The following is a 14,920-nucleotide window of genomic DNA, read 5'->3' on the forward strand; positions in this document are numbered from 1 at the left end:
CAGACATTCAGGGCAGGTGTTCCTAGGGAAAGGAAGTAGGTTTCAGAACTAAACATTTGTTTCCAGTAAATAGTAAAAGCATGAGTAAAAAATTTGAATTAGCAAGTACATGCAGACCATTCATTTTAGTCAGGAAAGGTAGGTAAGAGATACAATGATAGACAATTGTGCCTCTCTGAACATTTCTGTTCATAGCTTAACAAAACAGACCTATTATTTTGAATCACTGAGGGTGGAGCTCAGACATCTATAATTTAAAAAATCTCTTCAGATCATTCTGATGGGCAGCCAGGGTTGAGATTACACTGCAGCAGACTCACAACTTTTGTGGATCCAACACTCCGGTAAATGACCAGGAAGGTCCATAATATGTGGGAATTTATACGAGCTAGCAAGTAAGGTTAGTAGAGCTGCTAACACAGCACTCTCATCTCATTACGAGTTTGTTGCTCTCTATTTGTTATGGCCCTTGCAATAATGTTTGTGACAGGATATAAAACATTTCTTTGTTAAAAACAGTACCCAGAAGAAGGTGCTAGCACTGGGGATAGAAATAAGACTAATAAAATCTAAGAGTATTGATCTACGGCAAAATTTTTTAACATTACATTACTTGTACTTCATTAAAGTATGGATTTTCATGTTTAATACAGTATGAGCATTCCCAAAATACAAAATACGGAATAATCTGCAACAAAAATATATAGCTATTCTATATTTATTTTAAATTCTAATTCTGAATACCTTGTCTAATCTTGCTAGTTTATCTATTCACATCTTTGCTTATAATTTGTCAATTCTTAAAAGTAATACAACAGGCTCCTAAAAAACATTCTAAAATTCAAACTTTTTATTATAATACACAGGGCTTCCCCAAACTTACTCCTAACTAGTGAAGCTTTACTACAGTCTTATAACCTAACCAGAAAGGTCTGTTCAAAAAGGCTTCAAATAAAAATAAATTTTGACTGACTGAGCATGCAAAGAACAAGTTACTAACTGCAGAACTTTGAAATCCAAGTGATGTATTGCATAGGTAAAATGCTTGGGTCGAGCTGATTTGCTCCAACTTTAGAGAGATAGAGGGACTGTATCACAGGCATAAAAAATGAGAAAAGTAGCTTGTTGGTCATTTTGCTCTGGACTGATTAGAACTTGATGTGGTAAATAAAATTCTCTCTAAATTTAATACCATTTCAACATGATTATAAAAACAATTCTGCTGTGTCTAAGAAGGAACCAAGAAGTACGTGTGTATGTATACGTGTGTATGTTTATCAAAAAGTCCCAATACTTGTTAAGATGAATCACGGGGGAAGGCAAGTCTGTCCATATCACTTTGAAGTCTTATAAATCTCATTCTGGCATAACATTCCAATCATAAAACAATGCATTTCTATCATTAATTAGCAAGGTTCTTTCTTAATTTTAGGTATTAGAAAAAGCCCAAGTAATTCTATAATATGAAAATTCTGTCAAGTACATATTAGGATCCTAAACTACATAAATTAAGCTCTAAACAAATATTTTGAGTTTATCTTCAATTGATTAATAAATTCACATTTTCTTTTCATGAAATAGAAAATAAAGTCATTTAAATTAAGCACTTTTTTCACCTTGCACTTCTCATAAAAAATATCTACTTAAAAAGCATCAGGTAACCTATGTATAGTGAAAAGAGGAAAACCATAACCACCCCACCAATACCCAACCGATTAATAAAAGAACTGAGAAAGCTTAGGCAACACGTTGTGGTATAAAACAGAAATCTGCCTAAGTTCCATGTAGGTGAAGCTATACTATTAATAATTTTTATCGATAGTACATATCTGCTTTATGGTAGGAAAATCTAAATATTTAGAATATGTTATCTCCCCCAAAATAAATTAATAAAATAGTCTAATAAATAATAAAAGTCAAAAGAAATCACAAATTATATTATTCATACTCAGCATGTCAACCCACTTCTTTCCATAAGTATTTTTTTTTTTTTGAGCGGTAGAGGAGCAAAGATTTTTAATAAAGCCAAAGTACAGCTCTCTTATGAGAGGAGGTACCCGAAACTGGGATGTCCACTCCATAAATATTTAATATTTAGAAATTTAAAGGGTTATTTTTACTGAAAATATTTGCTATTTAGGTTTTAAGTTGAAATTTTATTGTGTGATTTTTACTTGACAAATTATAGGATATAAATTTGGAATACACAATGAAGATGAATGTTGGAGTGAAGCATAAAAATTTATACCCAGATTCCTTTTATTAATTAGGTGGTAACTAGGAATATTTTTATGGTCTCTTTTTTTAATTTATGCTTCCATGTAACATACTAATGTTGAGATTTGCTTTTCTGATAAACTTGTATCAAAAGATTAAAATCACCAAATATAAGGTAAAAAATAAATTTTGGTAACCACTGAATACAGTAACTCAGTTTTCTTCTCCTTTATTTTAACTGACCTTGGTATTTCATTTTCCTCCCACCAGAATAAGGTACCAGTAAGAGAATTTCCTGGTAGCCGATCCTTGCAAGAGCCAGCTGCACGCAATGGATCACCTAGGAATAGAAAGGTAAAGGGTGGTAAGTTCTAAGTTTAACTTACCCTTTAAGTAAAATAATGTACAACCTGTATGACTAGTTCCAAAAATTGTGTCCTAAAAATTCATACACACACAGGAATGTATATGCTCAGCTGAAAGTAATGGTTCAAAATTAAGAGGGGAAAAAGTATTTGTAATATATACTTGTGAGGGAGAAATGGCTACAAGACTTTCATACTAGAATAAAAGTATGATTCATTTAAATGTGCTATAGTAATAGGTATGCTTAAAATCTCATTTTATAAATAGAGGAATTAAGAAGTTTTGTAGACTTTAACCCAAATTCCTAGGGTATTCTGTATGAGCCTAAATTAAAATTCTAATGGAAATCAGATTCCAGATAAAATTCAAAACATACTTTAATACTAATCCCTGAACAAAAAGAAAATACACAATGTATTCCAGAAGAAATGCATAAGCAGTGAATGGAAACCTAGGGCAAATGCAAATACAAATTTACCAGCAGCTGAAGAGAGGACTAGACATGTTTGCTTAGTTGTCCCAGTTTCAGAAACTGAGTCCTAGGGTCAATGTTTTGGAAGTAGTCTCTAAATTTTAGCAACTTTTCTGCAATCTCTTGTGGAAATTTAAATTTTCAGATAAGAGAAAGCTTACAGAAAAGAATCCTAATGCTAAGAAAGATATTAAATTTGCAATCCTCTCCAGCTAAATTTAATATTTTTATTTTCTTATTTGATTAGCTTGATCACAAAATTATGTACTCAGACTGAGATCAGGTATTACCATCTTTGCGATTTCAATAAAACACATGCCAAAACATGTAGCTGATTGTTACCTATACTTTATGTATTGTTTTAGCGTTATTTCCCTGAAGAACATGGAAATTCTCTAAATATGTGTGTGTGTGTGTGTGGGGGGGGGGTGTTCTGTTCATCTGTGGATGTCAAACAATGCAATATAAAATGACTCTGTGGTCCTCAAAATGTTTACTCTCTCTGTAAGTACTTCTATATACTTCACCTTACAACTATAATAATTAGTAATTTCCATTTCATTGGAAAACTGGTTATACAACTGAATACCGAGATAAAAATCTCTAAATCTTTTTCACTTTAAAATGTACCCCACTTTCAAAAGACTACATTACTTATTACATTAATTTTTATAAGATAAAATGTTAAGTTATGCACCTATATGTAATATATATAAATTTACCATAAAGTTTACCATCAGTTTACCTGTAATGAGTCTGAGATACCATGACAAAATACAAAAAATTATTAACCTATTCCTTCCATGATTTCAGTATAACCTTTTATTTTATACAAAACAAACAAAACAAAAACCTGAGGAGTATTTAGTATAATAAATTTAAGACATAAATTTTATTTCCTCATACTTGCAATTTCCCTGTTTTTGACTTACCCCAATTAAATTTCATATATTTCTGTCTTCAAATTGTAAAAATTTTCTATATTTTGAAAAAAAAAATCCCTTCTGATTACCATTCCAATACTCATTTAACTTTCATAACTAAAATAAATGACTTATATTTACTAATTCAAATTTTTCTCATGCTTTTCCACCGATTAGAAACAAACTTTTGCAGTGTTTCTTTTAGAGCTGTTGAAAATGTTCTATATTAAAAATCACTGAATTTTCCATTTTAAATGAATGGTGTAGTATGTGAAATACAGCTCAATAAAGCTGTTACAAAAAATTTTCTGATATTCTTTTCGTAATAAACTCTAATACCACTTTGTATATTTTATTCTTTATCCATTTTGCACTTATTTTCTAAATATATATTATTTTATATATCATCAATTACATAACACTTGTTTCAAAGTTTTAATTTGAACTTGAGAAATTAACCTTACTTTTCCTTCTTGCTTTTCGGAATTTGACAGCAGCCAGATTTATTAAATTCATTCCATACAGATTATAGTCAATGAAGAGCTGTAGGAGGTAGGGAATATGCGCTTCATGAGGCTGGTAAAATTTATTCATTATGGCTCCACTTTGCAAAAGTTCACATATCCTAAATTAGGAAAAAAAAAGTTGTATCAAAATTGTTTCCTAGAATGTTAAGTGAAACAATGATTACACTAATACAGAGAATAAAATACATTATATTAGCATAAGAATGTTTTACTTTGATTTTACTGGAAATTCGTATTTTGTTAAAAATTAAAAGTTTAAATCAAGTTTTAAAGTAAGCCACAAGCTTTGATAGAAAATTACAAAAAACTTCTTGGATGAAGGGTATTTTGACTTCTAAAACCAATTTAATACTAACTATAGTGAAAAAGCCAAAATGTCAAAAAGGTTTTAAAATACGAGCTTTTTCTTTTAAAAATTCAGAAAATTGCTTGAATAGATTATACAAAAATTCTAAAAAAGGAACTATGACCCAATCCACTACTCAGAGATGTTACCATTTTAATATTTTTCTTCTGAGTTGTTTTTCCTTCATGATGAGGAATACAAATAATAGTCAATTATAAATAGTACAGTGCTATGCAGGGGGACATATATGAAACATCTAGAAGGGACACTAGTCAGATAAAGGTACACAGGTAGTTACTGCAAAGCCTTCTTGAAGAGAAGTCTCTAAGCAGGAGACTAAACTGGAGATACTTTTTCTCAGAGAGGGAAGAGGATTTCATGCAAATAAAATTGCACATGCAAAGGGTCATGAGAAAATATGGCTTATTCGGGAACTGAAACCACTGAGTGAGGCCTAACGACAGAACTGTGGTGAGGGGAGGACTAGCGGTAATGAGAAGTCAGATCATGCAGAGCCTATTAAGACATTTGAAGAGGTAGTGGAATTCGCCTGTTAAGTGAACAGCAGGAAAGTGAAATGACCAGGTGAGCTAGGGAATGAGAAGGCTACCGTGGAAAAATTAAGATGAAAGCAACTTCAACAAGGACCATGGAAATGTGTTGATTCAGGAGACACAAAAAATAGTCAGGTCTTGATAACTAACTAGATGTGGAGGGTAAGGTAGAACACGAGTTGGAGGTAATGCCTAGATTTCTTTCTAAGCAGGCAGTTGGTGGTGCTGCATATACTGAAATAGAAAGGATTGTAAGAAAACAGGTTTGTTTTGAGATGTTTTTTGGAGGGGGAATAAAGATAAACTGAGTTTCAGACATACTGAGGTTTAGGTATAAGGGGATATTCAGGTAGATATCTACGAAAATATTGGAAATGAATGATAACGAAGATGAAGATAAGAATAATTTTGTATCACAGCAGAGGCAGCTAACATACTTTTAAGCACTACCGTGTTTCCCCGAAAATAACACCTAACCGGAAAATAAGCCCTAGAATGGTTTTTCAGGATGACATCCCCCTGAACATAAGCCCTAATGCGTCTTTTGGAGCAAAAATTAATATAAGACCCAGTCTTATTTTCAGGGAACCACGGTATGTACTAGATACTGTGTTAGGTGCTTTAAATACTTCATCTCAAGTAATCCTCACTACAAACCTATGGTACTGTCATCACCATTTTATAACTAGAGAAACTGAATCTTAGAGAGATTAAAAAATTGTCTAAAATCACACAAATAAAAAGTAGGAGAGCTAAAATTCAAACCAAATTGTCTCTGACTTGTGAGCCCTTACTCTTAATTATAGTGCTATTCTATTGATCCAAAAGATGGTTTGATATATTGATCAGGGGCTCTGAAGGGAAATTTAGGCTATTGACACACATTTGGAAGTCAAACACACAGATTAACAAAAACGAAAACGAAACAAAACCATGAGAGTAGATAAGGCTGTAGAGTGAGGAGAAAGTATAGAGCGAAAAGATAAAAGCCTAAGACAGAATCCCAAGGAAAAACCACAGATCTTAAAAGAAGAACCAACAAAATGACAAAATATGAATAATCAGGTAAGTATGGGGAAAACCATGAGGTTTATATCAAAGAAATCATTTGAGATTTCTTTGAGATTTTAAGGCATTGTAAGCATTGACATGAGGTCAAAAGCTAAGGACAGAAAGGTCTTCATTTAATTTAGCAACATTAGTGAAAGCAGTTTCAGTGGAATGGTTGGGGGTGGAGTAAGTTGGGGGAGGTAAGAAATTGGATACACAAAGTATGGATAAATCCTTCAGGGAGAACAGCTATGAATATGACTGTATATGTCATGAGTATGAATGTATTATGTGTAAGATTAACAGTCTTACTAATATTTAAATGGTGTGGGGAAAGGAGCTGGGGATAACTAATAGATGGAAGAAAAGGTCAAAGAGGATGGGTCTTGAGCTTTGGAGGTGAGGGGGCAATCTCACTGTAATAGGCAGGCAGCAAAGAGAATGCATATGAATAGAGTTTAAGGATCTTTGATAGGAAATTAAGAGAGCTTCATTTCAATGGTTCTCAAACATTTTGGTCCCCAAAACCTTTTTCACTCTTAAAAATTATTTGTAGCTGTTGTGTGTTTTATATTCATTGATATTTATCATATTTAAAGTTAAAACTGAGAAATTTTAAAGAAACTTATTTGCTAATTTTAAAATAACAATAAACCCATGTTTATTAAAATAAATAAGTTTATTAAAAAAATACCTATATTTTCCAAAACAAAAATAATCTAGTGAGAAAAGAATTGTTTTACATGTTTGCAAATTTCTGTTCTAACAGAAGACAGCTGGAGTCTCACATCTGCTTCTGCTCAATCTATTGTGATATTTTGTTTTTGTTGAAGCTTATGAAGAAAATCCAGTTTCATAACAGATATGTAGTTGGAAATTGAAGAGTAGCTGAATAACCTTTTCACATAAATGTTGATTTTCTTTGATACTACATGGAAATGAAGTGGAGCGGTAGTTTCTTAAAGGTTAGCAACAATGTGAAATTTGAAACCATATCAATAACCTTTTTGTACTCTGTTACATTAAAATCTACTGGTCTATCTTACTAAATATTTTCGCCCATGCATGATTTTCTAGTATCACGCACTGGTCATTTGGAAAATATTAATCCACTCATTTAGATAGATCTTCTAAATATTGATATATTTCATTAAACAATATGAAAATTATTTAACATTATCATTTATCTCATCAGAAAAATCTTTAAGTACAGGAATGCTGTTCAAGTTCACAGTACCAATAAAGTTTTCCCAAATTCTAATGTTTGCTTGAAAACTCAAATTTTATCATTGGCAACAAATATTATGAGTTTTCTTCTTTAAAAGATAGGCTCATTTTGTTCATTTTTTCAGAAGATATCTCTCAAATAGGCAAATCACGATAACTTGTTTTCTCTGTCAGTTGTTCTTTCAAGTAAAATGGTGTTCCATTAACAAAAACAGTGGTGAGTTCAGCTTGCAACTAAAAACAATCATAAAAGGGCTTTTTTCCTTGAGACATTCATAGCACTTCAGCACAAGGAAGATGTTTCATGCTTACTTTTATTTTGTCACATAAAATATTAAGATGCATACCGACGGGTCAAGATTTAATAAAATTAACCATTTTTACCATAACCATTTAAATACTCTTAGGTAAAATTAGCTTTCATTTTTTTATTTGTATTTAGCTGTGAAAAATACAACTAGTACAGTAGTCCCCCCATATCCACAGTTTCGCTTTCCACAGTTTCAGTTACCTGAGGTCAACCATGGTCCAAAAATGTCAAATGAACATTCCAGAAATAAACAATTCTTCAGTTTTAAACTGGGTATCACTCTTAGTAATGTGATGAAATTTCTCATTGTCCTGCTCCATCCTGCCCAGGACGTAAATCACCCCTTTGTCTAGTGTATCCACACTGTACATGATACCTGCCTGTTAGTCATTTAATAGCTGTCTCAGTGATCAGATTGGTTGTCACGGTGTCACAGTGTTTGTGTGCAAGTAACCCTTATTTTACTTAATAGGAGCCCCAAAGTACAAAAGTAGTGATGCTGGCCATTCAGCTATGCCAAAGTGAAAGCCATAAAGTGTCTGTATAGACAGGATTCAGTCCTAGCCGCAGTGTCAGACATCCATGGGGGCCTCGGAATGTACCCCTATGGATAAAGAAGGACTATGTAGTTTGATGCCGTTACCCTGATTTGGGCCAAGGTGCCAGCAGTTCTATCCACCACCACTGAAAAAGGCAAATCACACCTTAGAATTATTATGAAAATAATTCTGACTAAGCAGATCCCCTGAAAGGGTCTCAGAAATCCCTAATCCACACTTTTGAAAACCACTGTTCTAGACTGACGGGTTCTATTTTCTATATGAAGTAAGAGGCAAAGCTTCAGGATTTAACATTTGAATAAAGAAGATGGAGAATGGTAAAAAGATATTTAATTAGAAAACAGTAGAAGTAAGGCAGGTCAGGGAAGGGCCTAGGTAAAGCTGAAGAGCATGAATTTACAGTGGACCAATCTGTTGTGATTTTTTTTTTGTATCTTGCAGTAATCAGAAACCAGAGTTTAGCAAAGAGAAAATAAATAAATAGATTAATCCAGAATTGATGGTTTTATCTGCCAGGAAAGGGGACTTGAGAAAATACAGAATCTAAGATAGAAAGGAAAGAGCAGGCTACAAAATGGGGCAGTAGTAGTGGGGCCAGAGAGTTTGAAGCCTAAAAACAGGGAGAGTGGAAGTAGTAACTCGGGGACATAGTCAAAAAGACAAAAAACAGACAAAAAATCTTACTGTGACCATGAAAAGGTTCTAATACTGAATTACAGTGATAGGTGCACAACTCAGCAAATTTCCTAAAAATCATCAAATTGTGTATACTTAAAATGTGTGAATTCTGCGGAATGTAAATTATATCTCAAAAAAATTGTTTTAAAAAAAAAGACACAGAAGATTATAGCCAAAAACCAAGATGTTTACATTTAAAATATCAGAGTTAGGACAAGTTCTAGGGTGTGATCAAAAGAGTAGGTAGTTTAAGAAGAATGGAAGTCAAGATCACAGAAGATGAACAAGAGGAAGAGGAAGACAAATCAAGAGGACAGTCCCAAATGATATGTATAATGTTCATTCATCCCACCAGCAGCTACTGACTCACTATTAATACTTTGTGCCAGACACTATTCTAAAAGCTGTGGATTCAGCAGCATAGCAGGAAAAACCTCTGCCCTTGTGGACTTACATTCTAGGATGACACCAGTTTTACACGGGAATTTAAAAAAGAGGATGTGTGCATATATGTACATATGTATGTATGAAAAACAGAAGGACATACACCAATCTCTTAAAAGTGATTGCCTCCAGGAAAGTGAGTTAAGAGTGAGGGTAAGGTCTAGAAGGTGCACTTTAACACTGTACATGTATACTATAGCCAATATTTACACAGCACTTACAGTGTGCCAGGCACTGTTCTGAGTGATTTATAGATATTAACACATTTGATGATCAGAACAGTGTGTACCAACATCAACGCTATGTACAGATGCAAAAGCTAAGGCACAGAGAGATTATAAATAACTTGCCTAAAGTCATCCAGCTAGTAAGCAGCAGAACCAGGCAATCTGGCTTGAGAGTCTGGGCTCTTAACCACTACATTATGTATTAGTCAAATACTATAACAAATAAGTTACGTATAAAGGTAAAAAGAAAGAAAGTGTTTTCTATCACAGAACCCTGTTCTTTTCCTTCACTGCATGTATTATAATTTTTGGTTAGACATTTAGGTTACTTGTTTATTGTCTGTCTTCCCTGCTAGACTATAAGATCCTTAAATGGCAGAAACCATGCAAACTTTGTTCACCAATGTTTACCCAGCAAATTCTACAGTGCATTAAATAATGCAGGCATTTTATAAGTATTATGAGTTTTATAAGTAGTATGAATGAATCTGTCAATAAATCGAGGCATTTCAGATAGGCACTATGATAGCTGACTACATAACTTAAAGCGGACTTATTGGAAATACCAGGGGTGCCAAAAAAATGTATACAGATAACTTGTATTTATCTTTTGTTATGGGTATATATCAAGTATTACAATTTTAATACAGTTTTCTCCTTTCTTAAAATGCGTATACATTTTTTGGCACCCTCTGTAGTTTGATAAGTACTTCATTGCAATGGTCACAAGAAAAACAGATTATACTTACCTGTCAAGTAAAACTACAGTTCATAAGTTATTTATAAAAGACTTCTTCAGATTTTACTCATGGTTCCCTCTTAGCACATTAGGGATGAAAAAGAGAAAAAATGATTTAGGTGTACTCTTACCACTGTGTATGCGTGAGAGGGTAAGAATCCACAGGGCTAGCTCTACGGATATGAGAACGTATGACTATAGGGGCACTGGTATGGAAAACATCATGGTCTTTAAGCGCCTATTCTGGAAGATTGCTTTGGTACTGTAACGTTACAGACGTTGTTTGGGGTAAGGTCGGGGGCAGGTTATAGAGAAAATGAGTTTTCACTGGTTACTCAGAGAAGGGAATAAACACTGTGATGCAGTGAAGTATTCAGTGGCCTAACTTAGAGTCAACATCGTCTTCTTGGTGGCTGTGCCTGTCTTGGTGCCTAAATCCACTCCAGAGAAATCTCCAATTTGTGTCTTACCAGAGGTACCATTTGGAACCTCATACCTACTGGCAGAGTGGAGCTTCTGAAAAACAACACTCAGCACTTTGCCGAGGCTATTTTTACTCTGGCTTGTCACCACATAGAGGGAAAACACCTGTTTTGAACCATAGAGGATGATTGAAGTTTTCTATGTCCCTTTCCTGCCTTCAATAACTTGAGCTCCAGGATGACTGACAGAATAAGCTATAGGAAGAGAGACATTAGAAGAAAAACAAAACAAAATAGGATAAAAATGTCTAACAAGGAATCAACAGGATTCTGAAACCTCAGAAGCCCTCCCACTCTGGCCTCACTCTCACACAGTTCTCTTTGAAACTGAAGAGCAAATTTCTCTTGTATTGAACATCTGGTCTGGCCAACAGGGCACCACGATCAGACATGGCAGCCATCATGTCTCCTTATCTATTTCCACAAACTCTCTAAATCTAAGACAAATAAGCAGTTAGGGGCTATGAACGAAGGTCCCTTCACCCTTAAAATATCCTTCTTAGAATCCAAGCCATGGGTCTCTCTGTTTATGTACATGTGTACGTATTATGGTCTCTTTCTTTAATAATGCTACAAACTATATAAGCTTTTCTTCTAGATTTCTTTTTTTATGAAAATATTTAAGTGACAGTTACTCATATTTTATATCATTTATCTTTGTACCTTTTCACCATTGCAGGATTGTAAAGATAGATCTTCATAAAGTGTCTTTCCTTTTCATGATAACCATAAAAAGGCCTGAAATAAAAGAAAAAATATATCAAATTATTTTTATCATTCAGAGATGAAATAATGTAACTTATTACCCTAATTCAACTCAGCTGGCCTAATTCGGTCTTCCTTATACTGAATATTATCAAAGCCCATCCCACAAAAATCAAACAAAAACTCAAAGACCTTTCCAATTAAACCTACCACAGGTTAACATATAAAATATTGAAATCTGGTTGTTTCTTTTGAAAAGTTTAAAAATACCACTTTAAGAAAATTAGGGACAAAAATGGAGCAGCAAACTATTTACACATTAATCATGTGTAAATATCATCATGACTATTTTAAAAATGGCTTTTTTCTCTTTACTCTGCCCATGTATGACAAAAACAGACCTTTCAGGTACTTTATCCTATTTCCCACTTTTTTCTGTCAAAAACTAAAGCTCTTCATCAAAGTCCTTTAATTAATGGCATTTATATCGCTTATTACCAACTTTGCAAGTTCATTAGGCAGAGACAGTTTACCTATTTTACATATATATATAATATACATAATATATATATTATGTATATTATATATATATATCACATCCAAACCAAATGAAGCCTGTGAAAACTGTGTAGAGAGGAACTTAAGAGACTGAAAAAATACATGGACTTACTTAAAGACCCTAATTATGCTGAGGCTGGGTTTTTCTTTGGGCATCAGCTGGAATAGGGAAAGGAAGAAACAAAAATCTACATGATAGGGAGAGAAACAAGTCCTCAATTTAAGATGAAATAAGTTGGGCTATCATGTTATATCATTTCAAGAGGACATGAAACTAAACCAGTACACCTGATATACACACCACCATTTTCAAAGATGATATAATTAGAAACAATACGTGAACAAGTATGAATTTGTAGAGTAAATAAAAAGTTTTGTATCTGCTTAGAGTTTATAAACAAGAGGTTGATCAAATCTTTTAGGTGGATGAACCCAATCACCTTTCATTTAAAAACTCCTGTCCCCTTACGGAGAACACTAGGCAGCACTTCCTCTCAGGACAGTGCCTCTGTCACGTCTGTCAGTAGAGTGGACATCAAATACAGGAGTAATTTGGCAGTGGAATTGTTATTTGGGGTATATTTAAACAACTTTTTCCCCCCGGATGTTTCAAAACCTTCGGTCAGAGCCATCTGTCTGACTGCTTGCTATAAAGCAATTTCTATTTTTAAAAAAATCCAATTGTTTACTGAGGTCTAAACGGTTTTTTAAGTCATCTTTGCCACTCATTCCAATCTTATGTCATACCTCTCCTCCTTTTTTCTCCTGCCATTCTAAACATTTCAGCCCCTTCAACTTGATCCACTTTCCAGCAACTTGCCCTTCTCTCTGCCTGGACAGCTCTGCCCTGATCCTTTGCATGGCTTGCTTTCAATCTTTATTCAGGTCTCTGCTTAAACTCACCTCTTCAGAAAGGCTTTCTCTGACCTTCACGCCCTCTTCCTTACCTTTCACCTTTTTTCACTTTTTAAAAAAGATAACATTTACTACTTCCCGTTCACCCCATTTTTGTTGCCGTAAAGAAAGGGGTGAAAGAAAGATTACATGAATGATCTCATTCTCTCTCATTGGCAAAATTCAACTCTCTATTCCTCCTGCTACTGTATTTTTAATATACCCAGGGGTGCCAAAAAAATGTATACACATGACTTGTATTCATCTTTTGATACCGGTATATATTGAGTATTGTAATTTTAATACAGTTTTTTTACTTCGTTAAAATGTGTATACTTTTTTTGGCACCCTCTATATAGAAATATAGCTCTATGTCTGGAGACATGAGTTATCTTTAGTCAGATAAATGGGGGGAAAAGGAATTAAATCTGCATTGGTGTGGTCCATGTTATCTTTGCTTTGTTTTGCTTTTGTTAACAATCTTTAGGTTTTTACATATAGTAATTTAAAAAACTGAATATAAGTTAAGACTATCAAACCTCTAAAAACTCTTTGTATGTCTAGGATTCTGTTTTCTTATATACTGCCTCAAAATACATCCTGAAAACTCTAAATTCAGTTTTCTGTTTCTTCTGGCCAAGAAGTCTCTGTATAACTCACTTCCTGCTGTTGACCGTAGTCTCAACAGAGAGACTCTTTAGATAAGGTAGAACGGAGCAGAGTTTGAGGGTAGATGTTTTTATGCTTAAAAAATTATATGCAATAATTACAGTTAGTTCTTTAATAATGAGAAGGAAAATAAGCACAAATAGGGAAAAATCTCAGTTAATTAACTCAGGTTAACTTAGAATCTCTTTATAGGATATTTTCTAGAATCATGGTAGCTAAGTATCAAAAACTGATGTCCTAATTTGGGCTCATCTTGAGAAGGCAGGGTTCTTTGGAAAAGACAATGATGCTGGGATAAATAAAAGGTAGCAGGAAAAGAGGAAGACCAAATATGAGGTGGAGTGACTCCATAAAGGAAGCCACAGGTATGAGACCACGGGAGCTGAGCAGGGCTGCGAGGACAGGACACTGTGGACATCATTATTCACAGGCCGTCAAGAGTCCAAACCAACTCAATTGTCCCTAACACACAAGTGGCAAGGAATCCCAGAAATGAGCCTGAGGTCATGTCATGGTCCTATCTCTTAACGCAGGCTCAAGAGACTGCACAGTCTAGGAAGACTGGAATCAAACCTTGTACAAATTATAATTTGGTCGCTAGATGCAACCTTGTCTAGCTTAAAGAAGTAGGGAATATTGAAGGATTAAAGGACTCACAGATGGTAGAATGTATGATAAGGGAAAGGAGATCTAGGTAAGAAAAAACAATTAGAATAGGAGAAAAAGGAGAATGGCAGCCATGAATTACATTGAACGGCTCATCTTTTGTCCCAGGTATAAATTCAAAAATATGGCAATGCCTGCAACAAACAGCCATCAAAAATACAAAACGATTGGTGACTAATTATTCATTTCACTAGACTGTCTGGAGATTCAACTTTGAAAAGAGAATATGTGTAACAAAGTTTTTAGAAAATATTAAACAAAAAATTTAGAAAGCTGATGATTCTCTTTAACATAATAATTGCTGCT

The 14,920-nt window shown here is 33.9% G+C and overlaps 1 protein-coding gene across 4 annotated transcripts in view; it reads right to left on the bottom strand.

Moving 5' to 3' along the window:
- REV3L (REV3 like, DNA directed polymerase zeta catalytic subunit) overlaps positions 1-14,920 on the bottom strand; it is a 153,052-nt gene that overhangs the window by 83,364 nt on the left and 54,768 nt on the right. For all 4 annotated transcript variants that reach the window (XM_033102882.1, XM_033102884.1, XM_033102881.1 and 1 more), the window contains 3 exons: positions 11,786-11,860; positions 4,443-4,603; positions 2,461-2,557 (listed from right to left, as the gene is read on the bottom strand). In XM_033102882.1, the coding sequence (XP_032958773.1) occupies positions 2,461-2,557; positions 4,443-4,603; positions 11,786-11,860 (333 nt within the window). The remainder of the gene's footprint in view (positions 1-2,460; positions 2,558-4,442; positions 4,604-11,785; positions 11,861-14,920) is intronic.

Source organism: Rhinolophus ferrumequinum, chromosome 3 (genome assembly GCF_004115265.2).
Source record: "Rhinolophus ferrumequinum isolate MPI-CBG mRhiFer1 chromosome 3, mRhiFer1_v1.p, whole genome shotgun sequence".
In the NCBI taxonomy this organism is placed as follows: Eukaryota; Metazoa; Chordata; class Mammalia; order Chiroptera; family Rhinolophidae; genus Rhinolophus; species Rhinolophus ferrumequinum.